The 20336-nt window shown below is 35.2% G+C and overlaps 1 protein-coding gene across 5 annotated transcripts in view; it reads right to left on the reverse strand.

Annotated features, from left to right (window-relative positions):
• LOC106881986 (paired amphipathic helix protein Sin3a) overlaps positions 1 to 20336 on the reverse strand; it is a 162218-nt gene that overhangs the window by 15680 nt on the left and 126202 nt on the right. For 4 of the 5 annotated variants that reach the window (XM_014932524.2, XM_014932521.2, XM_014932520.2 and 1 more), the window contains 16 exons: positions 16733 to 16923; positions 16386 to 16590; positions 13266 to 13454; positions 11538 to 11624; positions 10608 to 10757; positions 9757 to 9909; positions 9307 to 9393; positions 9052 to 9170; positions 7941 to 8071; positions 7031 to 7245; positions 5123 to 5280; positions 4934 to 5014; positions 4656 to 4839; positions 4412 to 4538; positions 3020 to 3133; positions 1316 to 1509 (listed from right to left, as the gene is read on the reverse strand). In XM_014932524.2, coding sequence (XP_014788010.1) covers positions 1316 to 1509; positions 3020 to 3133; positions 4412 to 4538; positions 4656 to 4839; positions 4934 to 5014; positions 5123 to 5280; positions 7031 to 7245; positions 7941 to 8071; positions 9052 to 9170; positions 9307 to 9393; positions 9757 to 9909; positions 10608 to 10757; positions 11538 to 11624; positions 13266 to 13454; positions 16386 to 16590; positions 16733 to 16923 — 2385 coding nt within the window. The remainder of the gene's footprint in view (positions 1 to 1315; positions 1510 to 3019; positions 3134 to 4411; positions 4539 to 4655; positions 4840 to 4933; positions 5015 to 5122; positions 5281 to 7030; positions 7246 to 7940; positions 8072 to 9051; positions 9171 to 9306; positions 9394 to 9756; positions 9910 to 10607; positions 10758 to 11537; positions 11625 to 13265; positions 13455 to 16385; positions 16591 to 16732; positions 16924 to 20336) is intronic. The other variant, XM_014932522.2, reaches the window with a different exon arrangement.

Genomic DNA, 20336 nt, shown 5'->3' on the forward strand with positions numbered 1-20336 from the left:
AGCGATATCATTTTGACTGAGGTTAAACACTGTAAAACAAAGCAATGTATTCTTTAATATAGGATACAGTGTAGCGAGAGGGAGCGTTTGAAAGCCAACACCCTAACTATTCAATTACTATGCACACAGACACACAAAATACTTCACCTCCAAATATTAACAAAATTATCTCATATATAAGCCATGCAGTGCACGCTTAAAGTATGAATGCAAATTGATTTTAATGTTTCTTTTTTTATGAGAGACTGCTGGAAAGCTGGTCCATGAATGCAATAAGTAACCTTCAATTATATTGCTTTCATCATCATCCATTTCCCAAGCTGGCATGGATTAGACGGTTTACTGGAGCTGGTAAACCAGAGACATGGCTGGATGCCATTTTTAACACCAACCACTCCATAGATAGTACTGCATGTCTTATATGTCACTGGTATGGGTGCCTTTCTCATGTCACCAACATTGGCCATGACTTCACTTAGCTTTACTTAAATGCTTAAAATTAAATATTTAATCTATCAGGAGCCGTCCCTGATATATATCTTTCTTTTGCTGATATCATCCAGTGTTGCATTTGACCAGCAGTTCTGATACGATCAGAGACCTTGAGTTGAATTGAACCAGTACATCATGGAAGAGTCATCCTGTCTAATAACATACAAAATTATTCAATTCATTTTACATTTGTTTCAGGAGATATCAAAACTATCAAGGTAGACCTGTGAAGAGGGTTCCACTGCAACTATTACTAAGTCTGTTAACCAGTTTATAAAGGCCTTGATTTTTTTTTCTTGCTTCTCAATGTGTTGAGCATAGAAAATTATGGATTTGCTGTATTCATGGCAATTGCCTTTAACCTTATGATATCAGTCATTTGTGAATCATCATTCGTCACCCTCAGTTTCCATATAGTTTTTTTTCCTTTGGCTTCTTTACAACATTGTATGTATCAGTATCATTCTACTATTAAACAATTGAAGCAAAGTGGTCAGTGATCAGGCTGCAGCTGTGCAATGAATAATTCAACATTTCATGATATAAATATCATTTGAAATTAACACCTTATATTAAATGGCTGAAATGGCTCTTCTATAATACACTGCTCTTATTAACAGTGACTTCAGAAAACTTCAGCCTACTTATCCTCAGCAGATGATGAAGGGCTAAGCAAGTCAAAACTTCCAAGTCACTGCAAATACTATTCTTGTTAAAGAATATATACTTCACAAAAAGTATTGAGTAATCTTTCAATTTAATGTAAAATCGTTTTAACTCAACATAAAAAACAAACAATATATCATCACACTTGTAAACTTACATCTTCAACTTGTGGGATAGCATCAAAGTTTCCATTTAATAATGGCTTTTCAGGAGTCACTTCTATACATTTTTTATCTTTTTCAGAATTCACTTCTGAATTATGGTTGTTATTAGTGGAAGATGTTAAGATATTGCTGCTACTGCTGCCACCACCATCTTTCTCAGGTTTGTCAACATCATCTACATCCATGTCTGCTCGAACAAAGTGGAATGCAATTAATACAATTAACAAAAGCAACAAACATGCACAAAAAACGCTTTAGATCAGAGAATGAGTGACACAAAAGCCACTTAATTACGACTCTACAAAATCTAGTATAAAGTAGATTATATACCCAATTTCAAGAACAGTATAATTTAAACATTCAATATGTGAATTACAAGAGTAACATTTAACTTAATAACCATTTCATTGGTAAATCCTAACATGTCCATACATGATTGTAATACCAATGGTAGAAAGCAATGACAGTGCTTCTGAAGTCATTTGATTAGAAAGAAAAAGCAGCTAAATTCCTTCAGGTTCTACCCTAGTGTCTTTTAAACAGTAAAAATGTAATCCAAGTTATTTGGAAAATAATTGGCTAAGTCAAGGCTGGAACACCTCTGACCATAGATCTAACCCAGGACTAAATATTGATTTCAAATTTTGGCAGAAAACCAGTAATTTCAGGAGAGGGATAAGTCAATTACATCAGCCCCAGTGTTCAACTGGTACATTTATCAACCCTGGCAGAATTTGAACTAACAACATAATGACAAAGTGCTAAGCATTTTGCCCTGTGCTGTAAAAATTCTGCCAGCTTGCTTTAACCTGGGACTAAATGATGATTGTGGTGATAGTAAGCTAAATAAACTATACACAATCCATATTTTACTTATACCATTACAAGCCAAGATGATAACCTTCAGTTGAAGCTGTACTTCAATAGTTGCCTATCCTCATCTACTGGTAGCTAGCTCTGACTGGATTTCAAATTAGTCTACATTATCTCTGTGAACATTTAAGATATTTTAGACCAAGTGACCAATGTCAAGTCTGTCTTGATGACCTTATGGCAACCATGTCTTCAGTTGTTCACCACATTAATTGGCAAGACACATTAAAGTCTCCTGGAGGTCTTCATGCATGAAGATGGCACAGATGGACTGAGTCAATGAAGCAAACTATTCTTCCTATATAAAAGAGAGAGCACTTAGATCAGATTTCCTTGTTAAAAGTCTTGCACATCAGTCTGGAATATGGATTTTGTGTAGAGACTAATCACTAATAAGCAACATGGCAATCAATCTTAAGTTTATGATCAAACACACTAGCCATAACCATCTTGTTTTTTTTTCACACACAGTATGCTGAAGACTACATCATCCAATGTATCTTTTCTATTTAAGATAGCAGGGTGCAAAATGAGTGAGATTTGGCTACTAACTTTAGCAAACTGAGTGACCTCATCAGTTTCTAGAGGACAGCATGGACTACGTTTGTATCTCACTCAATCTCATCCTTGCACTGTGGGGATGTATTGGTAGAAATGAAGAGTCACAGTAAAGAAACTCCTTTACCTCTTTCAAATGGGCATCAAAAATAAGGACACCTCTGCTGTGATGCCTGACCTTTGTCAAATATAAAGTTCCACTAATGTATGTATGTGTATAAACTACATTAACACTGGCTGAAGTAAAACTGCCCAAGTAATCTTACCATCATCTTTATCTTGTTCATCATCACTCAGTTCACCTCGAGGCAGGAAAAACAAGTCTGGAATGAAGTGATACAGCAATTGCTTGATTCGCTGCTTGTCATCTTTGGAAATACCTGAATCGAAATAAAAGAGTTGTAGAATATCTTAATTTTAAATAAGTGGCAGATGACAGGAAAGTGGAAGTATAAACAACTTAATCCTTTTTATGATCCTATTTTAAACTGAAGGGGTTGATGAATAAGGAAAAGGAAAGGAATAGATGGAAGTGATGTAGGATGCAAAGGAGACTTGAGCCTTGTTAGAGAAACCTCCAGATAAGATAAAGACAAAAATACTCCAAGTCTTTACAGTAAAACCTATGCCAAAGGAAGAAATGGTTGACAACATGTCAGAGAAGATTCTCTGGTGCTGGTAGTTAGGTTAAACAATGTATTTATTATAAAGCAGGTGCTGATAAGCTATGCCAAAAGCAAAGAATGAATAAAAACTTTTCTTTAGTTTTGTTGGGGAGGACATTTATTCGTTTCAAGATGAATGTGTAATGAGTGAAACACTAATTCATACCAGCATGGAAAAAAGGACAATAGATTCTAATGAAATGCACAGCTCATTTAAATGACAAGCTTATTCATTAAGCTGAGGTTTCAAACTTGCTAAAAGGTTCTTAATTATGATTTTGATGGTAGTTGGGTTAATTCATATATGAACACTTTAAAATGGGAACCAGCAGAAGGTTGTTTTCGAAAAGGTTAAAAACATGGTAACCTAATACCCAACAATTCAACGCAAATTACCATGGGGTCAAAGATGTTATCCTAAATTTTTTACCCCTGTATAATTTCAGCAAAAGGATCAGCTTATGTTTTCTACCACTATATTAAAATACACACATACACAAACAATATAGCTAGTATACAATACAAAAACATTTGCAAGAATTTAGAGAGTAAATATTCTTCCCTCTAATAAACATTCAGCTGAAGGAGGACAAAAAGAAAATCTAATTTTAAGTAAAACTTAACTCTGATCAAATGATGCAACTCAATGCTTGTGTTTTTTAAGGGACAAACATTTTTGAAAGTTATCCCAGAAGCCAACCACTATGACATTTAAATACAAACTGCAAGTACATTAAACATGATAGATGAGGTGCCCACAGAGCTAGTAAGTAGAACTGCAAGAACCTCCAAACTGTCAAGACAGGAAATGACTTGTCCCACCCTCCTGTCTTTTCAATAGGAAGGACATAATTGACAATGTATTCAAAGATATTTGTAAAATAATCGACTAAGTCAAGACCGGAATACCTTTGACTAGAGACCTAACTTGGGACTAATCAATCAACAAATAAAACATTGGCATGTGTAGAGAGTATCTTAGTATTTACTTACTTGCTTGGCGTTTCATGTGATGTACTATAAGAGATGTAGCATCATCAATTGTTGACCTGTCTTTGTATACAAAGGAAATGTGAGGCCCAGGGGTGAAGTTATCCTTACGTTCCGATTGTTCTGCTTGCTACAAAATATAAAGACAAACAATTACCACTGCAGTCATCATCACATACCAAAGAAACAAAAAAGATTTTTAATTACCAAGACGTGTAAATGACCAGAGATAGTCAAAATAACTAACCTCATCATAAAGAGTTTCTATTTCATTAAGTAGAGCTTTCGATCGAATTGCCTTCACGTCATTTTGCTTAAAGTTGATGCCCATATGATCTAAAGATTTTAAATAGAATTTTTCATTCTGCTCACGCCACAGTTTGTTAAACTGTTTCTGATTTTCCCGCCATTCTTCTTCCTTTGCTTTTAACCTGAAATAATAATAATGAACGTCAACCAACTGAAGTACAATAACACTAAAAGTAGAAACAACAATCCAAATAAATAAATGGCACAGTATCTCACCTTCTTAGAACCAATGGAACAGCCACACAGGGATTTTTCTTTAAACCATCAATTATATCAGGGGCCTTATCTCCATATAACCTGATGGAAGACATGAAAGGGAGTCATGTAAAAAACGAATTGTCTAAACAGGTCAATACCAATCAAAAGACTAATCAATCTAATTAACTTCTGTTGATCAATACTCACCGATGAATGGCTTTTCTGTGTAAAACTTCAGATGTTCCACCTAAACAGTTGTCTAACCTAAACTTAGCCGCTTCTTCAGGACTCATCCTGGATAATTTTTTTTGTACAGTCTCAAGCACTTTGATGACTGCAGAATTGGTTTCAATGACAACATCTAACTAAAAAGAGAAAGCAGCATATATAGTAAAATCCAATATACAATTAATATACGTGCACAAGAATATTGCTAAACTAAATGCTAAACACCAATACACAATGCATACATTTATACAAACACAGCAAATGATATACAATAGACATAATACATGCTAAAATACAATGACTACATAGTATACACTGGTATACCATTACTCCATAGTAAATATATAGTAGACACCTATTATCATCATTCAATTCTGTTGTCCATGCTGGAAGACTGTACCAGACTCTAGCCTGATTTGGTGTGATTTCTATGGTTAGATGCCCTTCTCAATGCCAACCATTCAGAGTGTCATGGGTGCATTTACATGCCACCAGCATAGATGCCATTTGCCTGACACCAGTATCTGCCATGACTGATTTCATTTAGCTTGATAGGTCTTCTCAAGCACAGCATAATGCCAATAATATATATATATATATATATATATAGTAAATACTAATATACAATAAATATTTGGTAAATAGATATAATAAATACTAAGTAAATACCAGTATATAGTAAAACTAAAGTTGATTGAATTCTATCCCTCCACTAATGTTTGAAATATGTTCAATTCTTGGACACTTTGAGCCCTCAAAAACTTTTATTGGAGTAAGCATGCAAACCAACATATTGATATATGCTTATTATAAATTGCAAAATATAGTCTCAACTGTTTAAGAGCAACAGCTGATATAGATTTTCCATATAGTAGCCAGTATGTTAGAATCTGGGACCCTGTAAGATTCAGGGTTCATACTATTCAAGCACTTGCATATACAGCCAACAAAGGACTAGAAAATGGTATCTAACTGTACTGATGCAATGGATACTGTAGCTCAAATTTCTATACTTTGAACAATGGCCAGACATGTTCACAAGAAATATTGTATACATGTTGACCTTGTTTTTCCACAGTATGTAAACACTATTAAGACAAGGTAAGAGAATTCTCTTTCTCAAGGCATTGGTCCCCGACACTAACCTACAATAACCATGCAGTGAGAAGAAACTAAAGAGTAAAACAGAAATCTGTGTCAACAAGATTAGTAAACATGTTTGTAACACCCATATATGTTTGGTTTTTCCGAGCTAGAATGGGTAAAATAAATATATTAAATTGTTTTACAGCTGGATGCCTCTCCTGTTGCAAACACTTTTTGTTTAGTTTTAGCTAAGTGATATTTTAATCCCACAAAAATGTGCAAAGCAATCAAATAACTGGTTGACAAGGGAAATAACAGCCATGTCACTGCCTGTAGCTGAGCAATTTCCAATACATAAGTACACATGGACTTCTTTCAGTTTCTGTCAACCAAATCTAGTTAAAATACTTTTGTTGGCCCAGGGCTATAGCAGAAGACACTTGCCCAAGGTGCTGAACCTAAAATCACTTCGATGGGAAGCAACATAACCAAATTTTCTACGGCCAGATGCCTTGGCTGTTGCCAACCCTCATTTGTTTCCAAGTAAGGTAATGTTTACTCAAGGAAGGCTGGAAATGAAGAACATTACTTGTATGATGGTGATGCTCATTTACAATCATTACATGTTAAGACAAGGATACAGAGCAAGAGAGTCTGCGTGAGAGAGAGAGAGAGAGAGAGAGAGAGGAAGAGAGAGAAAGCAAGAGAGAAAGAGGAAGAGCAAGCAAACAAGAATGAGAAGAAAATACTACAAAAATGAAAGTGACAAGACACACAGACTTCCAACTTAAGATGTTATACCTCAAATCGCTCATCCTCACATCGATAGACATGTTCTTCATACTGAGTTTTTCTAGACGTGACAAATGTGGAGTCTTCCGACCATGATGGGAATGAGACCCAGGTATCATTGAGGACTTCTTTGCATAATGGAGTTCTTCCCGAACATTTGGGTTGTGGATACGATGAAGGAAGTGCACGATAACTGACACCAAACTTTTTACACGTTGAAAAATCTGCAACAGAAATAGAACACAAAGGGTACCATGAAAAACGGCAATGGAAGAATTAACGCATAATTAGACTTCATCTGATCAAAGCCATTCTAGTCATGACCAACACCAAACAGTATCTATGACATTATCCAATGTGATCTTTTTAAAAGATAGTGTGAGGCAATCAAAGAGATTTGGTTGCTATTTCTAGCATTTTAGGTTTGTAGTTGGCTTTAAAATTAGTGATGTGTCAAAGGACCCAAGACATTGAGGTAGTGAACCCAGGTCCTGCAACTAGTGTCATTACCAGAGAAACTAGTCTGTTTATATAACACAAGTGATACCTCAAAGAGGAATCCAATTTTCTCTCAAACTACACCCTAAAAGAAGACAGACACATTGACTTAGATACCCTATTCTTGCCACCCCACCGACTGGTCAGTTGGAAAACTGGAACCAAACAGCAAGAACAGAGACTGAGAAGTAGACATTATGCAACAGTTAACGTTGGGTAGCCAAAAATCAGCTCTGATATAGTAGAAGTTTAGCACACAAACAGTTGGTCATATAACTAGGTGTTGCTCCTAGGATCTGTTAACCCAGAAATATCACACACTCCAAAATGCAGAGATGAATCACAAGGAGTGCAGTGAGAGTAGACAGAACTGATAGATTTTACAAATTCACAAAAAACTAAACAAAACAAAAGTACTTACCTATTTCCATGGCTAAGTCGCCACTAATTCTCTCTTTACCAGTCGCCGAGTGTGGAACAGGGTCGACGTTGCTACCAGATTCTTTATAACCAAGAAAGTCTTTGAACCATTTATTCAGCTCAGGATGCCTCCTAGAATCAACAGGATTTGGAAAAAAAATCATTATAAACAGTCATTTGAGAGTGGGGATGTAAAGCTCTACACATGGCATATAATGCATATGGTACCTCACAAAACGTCATGTAATATACACATATTAGAATATCAAACAAACACTTACACCAGCATCAGTGGAATGGATTTTGTTGGAAAAAACTGCTTTCGTAATAGGATACTTTTCCTACCACACTTATTCAACTGCGTCAGGCAAATAGACTGAGGCATAGAACAATGTCTATTACATGGACTGCTCAACATAACCAATATTAAGATCACTTTCAGTCAAAGGTCACAAGATGGGCAGATCAAAGTTGAAGATATCACACACTACAACCGCACATGTTAGGTTACCATGCGAAGAGAAAATATATAACAATTCAGTCGGAGCTCTTTAAGAAAAAGAACTGAGAATGTCGGATGATTTCCTGTCCCCATGGCAACTTAACCTACTTAAATTTTTTTTATGTATTTTCTTTTTACATTGACATTTGATCATAGGCAGACCACTGTCAGGTCTCCTTAGGAGTGAATATATCTAGCACAATTCTAAAGTACAAATGGTATCATATTCCATGACACCACTTGTATATACCTATAAATCTACTTAAATATCCTTTCAAGATACACACAAAAATATACAACACACGTTTGCACAGACACTATTGTTCTTCATCCACTTTCCATGCTAGCAGGAGTTAGACTGGGCAAGGGATCACATCTCATATTACACAGATGTGAAAACAGAAAAAAAAAAAAAAAAAAAAAAAAAAAAAAGCACAAATGCAGTAGAGTTAGTTTATTTCAAGATGAGGATTCAATCTCATTTAGTCTCTCACTTCTGTAGGTTGTTCCTAAAGGTAATATCTTATCTCTTCAATGAGCAGGCAAAGAAAATGTGAGGATGGAGCAAATTGTCATGCCAGACACACACACTGTTTTCCCTGATACTCACCCCAAAAATGTCTGCACCATCTGAACCAACTCTGCTCTAGAAAGTACTTCTTGGTTGAATAGTACCAAACAGCGTAGGAAGTTCTCATAGACATCAGTATTTTTCAAGATCTTTCGCACCTAAAAACAAGGGAACAAAAACAAAATTGATCAGTCTATTAGTCTGATGCTTAAATTAGGAAACGGATATCGTTTTAGTGAGTAATATATATATACATTTATATATAAGAGAGAGAGAGAAAGAGAGAATGTGTACCTTATCAAAAAAGGCAAACTCATTTAGCGTGCCGTATTTTCCAGCTTCAGCTAATGAAACATCTTTTAAACTGCTAGGTTTTAATTTCTGCAAACAGAAAACAAATAGAAAAAGGGGATTAAACTATGTATAATGAATATTCACTTTAAAAGGTAAATGATTATATTTAGAGAAGGACAAAGAAAAGGAGGTAGATTAGTCAACTGAATGGATTTCAGTAGAGGAGGGAAAAAAAAAAGAATGTTTAATCCAAGTTGAATCTAAATAACTGTTAGATATTTTTGAGTAATCAACTATTTCTGTGGCTATCATACTGTCTTATATGCCCCACTCCATCTACTGTATTTAAGCTTATGATGAGAGGACAAAATGTAAAGTTAATTTTGAAAACACACACACACACACACCATAATGTTAAAATAGAATAACAGAGGAAAGAAAGTGTTTTACCTTAGTTGGAGGCTGTTGACTAGCTGGAGTACGTCTTAACTGGCAACTGCTTTTATTATTCTGAGTTTTGTTATTTATTCCAGGTTTTTTAACACTAGAGGTCCGATCATTCCGTACACTCAAAGGAGAATCACTTTGCTGAGGTGAAGACGACTGATGTAAAAAGAAAAGGTTTTCGTTTTATTTATGACACAAATACAACAGTGTTTAATATTTTAGATTTTTCACATTGTAAAAAAAAAAAAAACCCCAAAATTGCAGAGGCAGGTTATAGTTGCTACAATTGTCCCCAGTACATGGCTGTGGACCTGTATTTATATAAATTGCACCCCAAAATAACACAGAAATGAAACATTACAAAGTAATGCAGCTCAACCCAATGGATTGTTGGGTACTGCTAAGGATTTCATTATTATGAAGGACGTACTAGATAACCACGGTATATCCTTTGTGGTTGCTTATTTATTCACACTGTTTTGAATTAATCACATATCTCATAGCTTTAAGATTTCAATGATGTGATTGTTTATTTTATGTGAGAGGCCAGATCTAGCTGGTTTGAACATAGAGCAGGTAGAATATTTGGGTTGGATACGGCAGGTTTAAATGCCAAAAGGTTAAATTCATAGACATTAAGTCCAGCACTTTAAACAATTACACATCCCACCAACCACTACTTCTTTCAACAACAGAGCTCTATCCATCCATGGTGACTATTTATAGGAGGCAATGAATCGACAGCAGATGACCAGTACAAACAAGCTGTGAACACTGGGTCCAGAGAATAATATACTTGCTATAAGATTTGCGTTTCCTTAAAAGAGATGGTAAGCCTTTGTCAAAATACTTACACAGTTTATATATGAAGAACCATTGGCATCTGGAAGAAACTGACCAAACTCCTTGAGAAGGTCTTCCTGATTGTGGAATAATCTAGCCACCTGGGAGTAGACTTCCGCTTCAGTGAGAGGTTTACAGCCAGGTTGATTGATACCCTGAATCAAAAGGAAAAAATAAGAAACGACAATATTTTGAAGACACCTAAAATTTCTTCTTCATTGAAATCCAACTGCTTTTTCACTCAGTCTCTCCACTCTCCAATCAGAACTGATTAGAAGCAGTTAGGAGAAAAATTTCCAGGCAGACACTGAAAGTATTAAAACTCCTCATAGCTTGCTTACCAACCACATGGTTCTGGGTTCAGTCCCACTGCGTGGCACATTGGACAAATGTCTTCTACTATAGCCTCAGGCCGACCAAAGCCTTGTGAGTGGATTTGGTAGACGGAAACTGAAAGAAGCCCGCCGTGTATATATATATATATATATATATATATATATGTGTGTGTGTGTTTGTCCCCCCCACCATCGCTTGACAACTGACACTGGTGTGTTTACGTCCCCGTAACTTAACAGTTCGGCAAAAAGAGACCGATAGAATAAGTACTAGGCTTACAAAGAATAAGTCCTGGGGTCGATTTTCTTGACTAAAGGCGGTGCTCCAGCATGGCCGCAGTCAAAAATGACTGAAACAAGTAAAAGAGTAAGCCTTTTGCCTGACAATGTAAAAGCTAATATAAAGACAATAAAGGTGACTAAGGGTATGTGTGCATGCATAAACAGAGTGCAAGTGACTACTGCAGACAACACTTGCAATACAAGTGTATACAAAAGCCTAATGCTAATGATATAGAAAAAATTGGCAGAAGAGGAGGGATGTTCATGTTGATTTTATAGAAATAAAATCATTTTACATTAATGAAAATAAAATACAATACTAACTTCCTTCAAATTTCTTTGTTCCTTCTGGTAGGTGTGCAAGATCTCCAAGAAAGCTTTGTAGACTTCAGGCTGGCCTTGGAATCTATTCTATAGAAACAAAGCCAATATTCATATTAATACAGTTAATGTGTGTGTAGATATTTCAATAAAGGCAAAGTGGGGAGAAAAAATTTTCAACAAGAAAGTTTCCAGGAATATTAACATCTCTATTATAAGGCAAAAAAGTTTTGTAAACAAGGGACATAGGTTTAAAATCCAGATAGTACAAATGTAGGTGTCCCTCATGGAAGCATTACTTTTACATTCCTAAAACCATGAAAGTTAATGGATAAATAGATTTCTGCACTATAGGATTCCATGTTACAGAACGATTTTCAGGAACCCAACACTTCTAAAACACCTGAGATACTTGTATACTATTAATCTTATAAAAGATGGAAATTAATATTGGTAAACTTTGTGGTTAGTACTGAGAGAACCATATAGCCTGGTCTACTGATATGGCTATCACCACTGTCCTATTAATTACCAAGTCATTAAAAATAATTACGTATGTATAAATTTTCCTCATGTTACAAGTTAGATTTGAAGGTTTTAACAATCTGCATATAAATTTTCTTTTGAGCATAAGACTGTCCTCAAAGTAGTTTACTGACAGATAAACTGTACCAGACAGCATATTTTTTATGAAAGAGCATATTACAATAGTTAAGTAAATTGTAATTTGTGCTTTCAACAATCCAAATTGTCAACATCATCATAAACATCTGATATGTGACTATAAACACTATTAACTGCAATGCTAGTTTTCATAACATGTAATAATAATGCCCCCTTTCTTGATCTGAGTATTTTACCTATGAAACATTTGTTACCCAGGGTGATAAAATTCACTCAGTTTATCCTGGTTTCAACACAAGTTACTTTTCATTTCAGCAGAGACTATAAGGATAGTTTAATTGCGCTGGATGCAATTTAATTCACAAGCTCTACAAGTATTCTATTTCATTACCTTGTACTCTTTATCAACTTATTTTTTCTTATTACTCCAATCATGTTACGAGAAGATACTGAGTTGGGTTATATCTCAGCATTTAACAGTTGTGAAATTGGAGAGAAACACAGACTACAAAATGATGCCTCCATGAAAAGATTTAACCCTTTAGTATTCAGATTGCTCTATCAAATGTAATGTTTACATGTTCACATTGAACTTGACCACGGAAAAATAAGCACTTTGGCTAGTGACAGTACAAAGAGGTTACACTGCAGATTGAGCCAGTTACGTACTTCTCTCTCTCTCTCTCTGGGAAGTGTAACCTTAACTCACACAAACTATCTTGATACATACAAAGTTAATCATGGAAGATTGTGGCACCACAAAGAATATAGCTGTGGCTGTGTGGTAAGAAGCTTGCTTCCCAACCACATGGCTCAGAGTTCAGTCCCACTGTGTGTCACCTTGGGCAAGTGTCTTCTATAGCCTTGTGAATGGATTTGGTAGATGCAAACTGAAGGAAGCCTAACCCTAACCCTGACCCCAATGCCACTTAACAGGTGTCGGTGTGTTTATGTCCTTGTAACTTAATAGCTCGGTAAAAGACTAATAAGTACCAGGTTTAAGAAAAAACAAGTACTGGGATCGATTCATTCAACTAAAAATTCTTCAGGGTGGTGCTGCAGCATGGCTGCAGTCTAATGACTGAAACAAGTAAAAGATAAACGAACCTTGATTTTATTAACATAGTTAATGGCATGGTTAAACTCTACTGGCTGACTTGTTGGTTGACCTTGAGGGTTACTGTGCTGGTTGGTGGTCGGCATGTCTGCACCGACTCTTGAAGATTGGTTCTGAGAATGCTGACTTGTAGCACAGCCATTTGGAGAAGAACCAGGGACATTATTGGTCAAATTTTTCTGAATTGGAATTTAAAAAAAAAAAAAAAAAAAAGTCATAACACAATACACTGAGATTTGAAAAATGACAAAAATACAAATGAATTGCATACTAAATCTATACAGTATCATCTGCCTAATGGTAGCAACTTCGATTTAAAATACAATTTTAAAATAATGGCTTGTAAAAGAAAAATATTTTTGTGTGGAGTGGGAGGAAAGAACAAGTGTTCAATATTTTTTGATAAAACACGTTAGGGGCTTTTGGTTTTAGTATATAGAGGTACATATGCTGTTCAGTCTTCTAATTATACCTAATTAAGCAGATGTCATAGCAATGACCACTATCTTTTTACGTATCAGTGACTACATTACTCAGTGTCCTAACTTTTTTTGTGGTGTGATTTGAGATTTCCTTGCTATTTTTTAGCAAGTCAAACCACAACAATACTCACAGTATGCTGCCAAGAATCATTTCTCAGACACCTTTTTTCCAAGCCACCTTATTCAATGTCTATTTTGTAGATGTGAAAGTCTTCTCAATCTTAATTTTTTTTTTGCAAATATAACAATCTCTAACACAATCAGTGGTCAGGTATATTTTAAGTGGCTTTCTCCACAAACAAAGGTTAAAATATGTGACTAAATGCATTTCTATAGTGTGCTTGTGTGCCCCCCACCCACCAAGGGTCAAGTAATGATAGTGGGGTGATGTCAGAGGCAAGATAAAGAGGAATGGTAGGGAATTAGGTAAAAAGTCTGATTTTCTGATAAAGGTCTGTGTGAATTGTTACATATTTTCTATCATTTTTCTTTCTTCACATTTTGAAAGTTCAAGTGTGTTAAAGTAGCTAAGATCCAACGTCAACAACAGGAACAAGTGCTAAGGGAGGTGGTAGACTTAATTAAGATAGGACAACAAACAATAGCAAAACAGAGAAATAGCAGAGTTTGGAGATAGATCATGTTTGCCTTCTTTACTCATTTTTTCCTGCTGAATATCTTTCCTTTCAACAATCCTTTTAGTTGTCTCCAAACTAATTTTAAAATAGACTTTTAAACAGGTATTGTGTTGGAGAAAAAAAAAAAAAAAAACAAAAAAAAAAACGTAACATGGCAGGGGCTTTGTGTGTGTTTTGCTTTTAGTACATAGAAGTACATATGTAGGGTATCTAGCCTAAACAGAGAGCACAATGAATTTTGTCAAAGACATGTGGGAAATGAGAAGAAATACTGAAAGTATCCAAGAGGTAGGTGGATATGAAGCTCTTAAAATTCACAAGGTGTAAGGGGGGGGGGGGCATTCAAAAGATACCCTCAAACTGGGGACCTGGACCAAATGCAGTAGAGTGAACTTTTCTAAAAGGTACTCAGGGTGGTGGCATGGGTGAGATAGTTCAATAGAATCTGACAGGTCATCTAAGAATTGCCTTCTGCATTAGTGCCTACTTTGGCATGGTTTCTATGGATGGATGCCCTTCCGAAATGCCAACCACTCTACAGTTGTGCACTGGTTACTTTTTCACACCACCAGTACTAGAGCAGCTTGCACAACTACAAATCTCCAAGAAGAGTGGCTTTATGCAAGGAGATGCGGAGTTAATGAGAGAAGGGTCCAGAGTAGAGAAGGCTTCTTGCTGCAGAAAGGCCACACAGCTACTCATATTTTAGAAGATAGGGGTGAAGGTGTGATAAGAGAACAAATAAAAATAGTGGTATGAAGTGTCAGGGTGAACTCTCAAGGTATAATTGAGTTGAAGTGAATTGGGAGGCAGAAGAACCAGGAGTATGGGTTGGTGGAAGTTACAAGAATGCATGGGAGAGTAAGAGACAGGGGAAGCCCAAAAGAATGAAAAGCAAACTTGACAGAGACAGAATTTGAACTATGAGTGCAGGGAGTCAGAACAAACACCAAGAGAGACAATATCAGAACACTGAAAAAAAGCTATTTCTAGAGACCAAATAAAATCATACATGTTATCAAAGACAAGACAATGGAATATATCTACAACTCTACATTTTAAATTAAGGATTGACATTTTAGATCTACATAGGAAAAAAAATTAATCATTTCTGTAATATATATATATATATATATATACATGGCTGGCCTGCAGTTAAAATAGTTTCTTAACAACCACGCACTATTAATTAGTATATGGCATTTTACTGAGAGCTGCACATTAGAAGTTTAACGGACTTAATTTAGAATTTATGCTGAAATACAAACCTAGCTGCTACCATCACTTCACCAAAAACGATAATCATTATATTTGACTTATCTAATACAAGAAACTTTTCACATTTTTTTTTGTGGACTGTCTTGTAAACAAAGTAAATGTTCTGCAATTTCTTACTGAACAACCTGCACAAATGATTGGTTTATAATCAAATGTTTGTGCTGCACATTTAACTCCCTCCCTCCCTCAAACTGACATTGTCTATACAGGTGCATGGTGTTCCATACATCAGATGTTGAAGTGACACAGAGCAACACAAAAAGTGTTTTGCTCAAGAACATAATGTACTGCCCAGCCTGGGAACTGAGATCCCCCTCTAGGCCATGTGCCTTCATTATGTGTATGTGTGTGCATGCACAATTGCATTTTTGTGAAAAATCACTGAGCTGCAAGCAGTGAAGCCATTTCTCATGTCAACAAATCATTCAATGGCTCTGTGCTTCCAAAGACATAGAATAATGAATAAAATCTCTCCTCTGAAAAGTAGATGAGGGTAAGAGATACGAAAGGCATCTGGCTGTACACCAAGATCTTAACCCAACTTATACAAGCATGGAAAAGCAGAGGTAAAACTAATGAAGAAATTACTTTGCTAAGTATAACAACATTGTAAATTTAAAAGACAAGTGGACAAACTAAATAAGTAAATGAAGATAAGTGAAGTAGGAATTAAGGAAGATGAAGGAAGGAAAAAACAAGTAGAGTTACTCACTGTATATCCTGGCCCTGGGGTTGATGTTGGTAGAGCACTGTTGGTAATGGAAACAACTTGCTGGTTCGGTTGAGTGACATTTATTTCATTTGCTTGCACCTCTATCTTGTAGCCAGGAGGAAGAAATGTATTAAAACCAACTATTAACTCTGGATGCCCCTTGAACAAGTTTGATACTCGGTTGATCACTCCAGGAGTATCAATGCTAAAAAAAAAAAAAAAAAAAAAAAAAAAAAAAAAAAGACAAGTGTACAATCTAAATAAGTAAATGAATACTTTCCCTTTTGTTTCAAAGTTCAGGAATATCCATTATAAATTTACAAGGTAAACAAATAAGAACCCCTTACGTTTGAGATTTAAATTCTTTCATGATGTCCAAGAAGTCGTTGTAGACCTGTGGTTGAGTACCAAATTGTAGTTTAACTTGGTCCAAGTAGGATAGAGCATCCTCAACCTTGAGCCGTTGGAACTGCTGCTGTTGCTGCTGCTGCTGTTGTTGCTGCTGCTGTTGCCCCTGTATTGGGGTGTTACCATGTGCCTGGATAATATAAAAAGATTATGAATAATGAAAATTGGCTGGAGTAAGTGCTGCAATAGACAATTGTTGTTCATACAGGCATGAAAATTATGTCCATTATATTTCTGTTAGTAATGTGGGAATTAAAGTTGGAATAGTGAAGACTTTTCACATAGAGAGATGCAGTTCCTGGTGTGAATAAAAACCGGGCTCAGACAATTCATGGTGGTGCAGTCAACTATGTACTATGATACTCATGATAAAAATAAAGGATAACAGTAAATTCTAACCTTGCCACAAGGCCTTACATTTCAGAGTCAGTTAACCCTTTGGTTGTCCAAAGCATTTTCATAAGTTTGCCCTAAACACCCACACTTGTTTTCAGACTTTTAGCCAGCTCTTTTTTCATATGGTCTACATAATATAAAACTTCCCTTTTGTAAATCCCAGAGAAATATGTCCCATGTGATACACAGGACAGGTAAAGGGTTAAACCAATACCACAACTGGACTGGTATTTATTTTATTGACTTTTGAATGATGAAAAGCAAATTTAATTCTAGCAGTATTTGAACACAAAATAGAAAGGGACCTACCCCAACCTCAAGTCAAAATACTACCATGCATTTTGTCTATGACTAGTGACTATGCCATTCACCAACCTCAAGGATAATAAAACCATTATTATGAAATAACTGCAACTACTTCAAGCACCAGCAGACAGTACTAAAAGTACAATGAATTACAAGTGTACAAAATACATTATGTAGTCAAATTACAAATACAACAGGCAGGTAAAGTAGTCTCCAGGTTATAATAGGAACTTATTTGTGTATATATTTAGTGACAAATTTGATAAGAGACCATGAACCCCCCTTGCCCTCCTCCAGTACAATAATTTAACACATAAGTGTTTCTTGTTTATACATAATAAACAGTGTCAAAGTTAAGACATAAGTGAAGCACACAGTTTGAAGATGAACAACAGAATACAATAACTGTATATTAATAGATATGAACTAAAAACTTAATTAAAGTGCATGTCTGTATGTTATATTTAATGACAAACTTTCAAATGCAATAAAAATTGAATATTTAGGAGATAGCTGAAATTGTGCAGTGTATATTAAAAAATATATTTTATGGATAAATAAACAAATAAGTAAAGAAATACAAACTAATTTGCAAATGGGGTACGAGTAATAAAAATACAAGTCATCATAAAAAGCAAATTCATTCGGCATCTTCCACAGAGTATAGGAAAAAAATTTACAAACACTAAGCAAAGCCAAGAGGCTGATTTATATGTCATCCAAAACCTGTGAAAAAGTGTGGGCAATACTATTATGGAAGAGTTGATTTCTTAAAAGGGGGAGTAATATGGTTGGTTTGAATTAAAGTTGGTAATATACTGCTGTTATTTATTATTTTTGTTTTCACTGAATCTAGTTGCTACCTCACAGTTCTGAGTTCAAAACCTGCCAGAGCTGATTTTGCTTTTCATAAAAAAAAAAAAACATTATTTAACCATGATAAAATATCAACTTGGTATAAATTCAACAGACTATATATAAACACTAGCTTTATCTTTAAAAACTGTATACATACATTGATATATTTTTGTAATATATCTATACCTCTGGCTATCAATCTACCTATATATTTTTTACATGCTTCACTCACTATGTTGTGGCACAGTTTAGAAGGACTTCCTTGATCAAATCGGCTCCAAGTCTACTTCTTATTCTTTCAGCCTCTTGTTGCTGAACTGACTATTGCCTATAACCACTAAGTTATAGGGACATAAACAAACTAATACTGGTTGCCAAGTAGTGTAAGATAAATTCAAAAAACACACACAAAACAGGCTCTCATAAGGCAATGGTTGGTCCAAAGCTATAGTAGAAGACATTTGCCTAATAAAGTGTAGTAGAGTGGGATTGAACCCAGAACCATGTGTTTGAAAAGTGGATTTTTTAACCACACAGTCATTTTATAAAAATATCAACTATAATATTTATTCATGCATAATGCAGACCATTATTTTGGAGTAATGAAATACCAGAAAATATATACCTTGTCTACAATATACACCGACTTTTCTTCAGGGTAACCTTTTGGAAAAGTAGCATAATTAAAATGGAACCAGTGTTAATGGGATATGTAAAAATTAAATTGGCTTTCCTGAATTATATATAAACAAATAAATAAATCCTTCATAATAGGTGAGTCATGCATCGTTCTCTTTTTATTTTGTTTTCAAAACAGTCTCCAGATTTCTAAATTTTGAATGCCAGAGATTCCACATTAAAATTCATTACGGCTTGTCATAAATATATGTAGTTGCTTTGATCTTGTTTAACTCTTATCACAGGACAGCCATACGTCTCCATTCATAAATTTCTCTTCTGGAAACTTTCGTATAGATAATTATACAGTCTGGCTGTCAGCAATGTTAGCTTAATGAATAAAATATATGTTTTTAATAATGGTGTTCAGATAGGAAAACGGCACTCAATAACAATTGCATCATATTTTGGCACAAGGCCAGTAATTTTGAGGGAAGGGGGACACATCTATTACACCAACCTCAACACTTGATTGGTAATTATTTTATCGACCCAGCAGGATGAAAGGCAAATCTGACATTAGCGAAATTTGAACTTGGAATGTAATGAGTCGGAACACATACAGTTAGGCATTTTGTCGGGCGTAATAATGAATCAGCCAGATGGTTGCCTTAATAATGATAATTGTTTCAAATTTTGGCACAAGGCCAGCAATTCTTGGGGGGAGAGGCAAGTTGATCAAATCAACCTAAGAATTTGGGGTGGTATTTTATCGACTCTGAAAGGATGAAAGACAAAGTTGATTTTGGTAGAATTTAATCTCTAAGCATTTTTGTCAGGCACGGTATTGATTCTGTTAGCTCACCACTTTAATAATGATAATAATAATAATAATCTATTTAAAATCATTAACTTAATAATTTTCATTGCATGTTGTCACACTGAAAATTTTTTTCAAAGCCAACTTTTCTTTTTTTCTTCAAAATAATCTTTAGATAACTAAGTTTTGAAACACAAAGCTCCATTTTATTAAGTCATTACATCTTGTAGCAGATATTAGACATTGCTTTGATTTTAATGCACATCAGGAAAGCGATATACATCTCAGTTTATAAATTATTCTTCTAAAATAACAATACACACACACACACACACACTGGGGAGGGGGTGCCGAAAAGTTCCTGGCTTTGAGTAAAAGAAAATACAGGAGGATCAGTTAATTATGATTATATTCAACATATTCCCCTCTCAGATTCACATACTTATTGCAGTGGTCCTTCAGTTTTTTGAAGCCCTGTAAAAGAACTTAGAAGGTTGAGCCTCCAACCGGGCCTTTTGCGATATCCTTAAAGCCAGGAACTTTTC

The sequence above is a fragment of the Octopus bimaculoides genome, chromosome 18, assembly GCF_001194135.2.
Source record: "Octopus bimaculoides isolate UCB-OBI-ISO-001 chromosome 18, ASM119413v2, whole genome shotgun sequence".
In the NCBI taxonomy this organism is placed as follows: domain Eukaryota; kingdom Metazoa; phylum Mollusca; class Cephalopoda; order Octopoda; family Octopodidae; genus Octopus; species Octopus bimaculoides.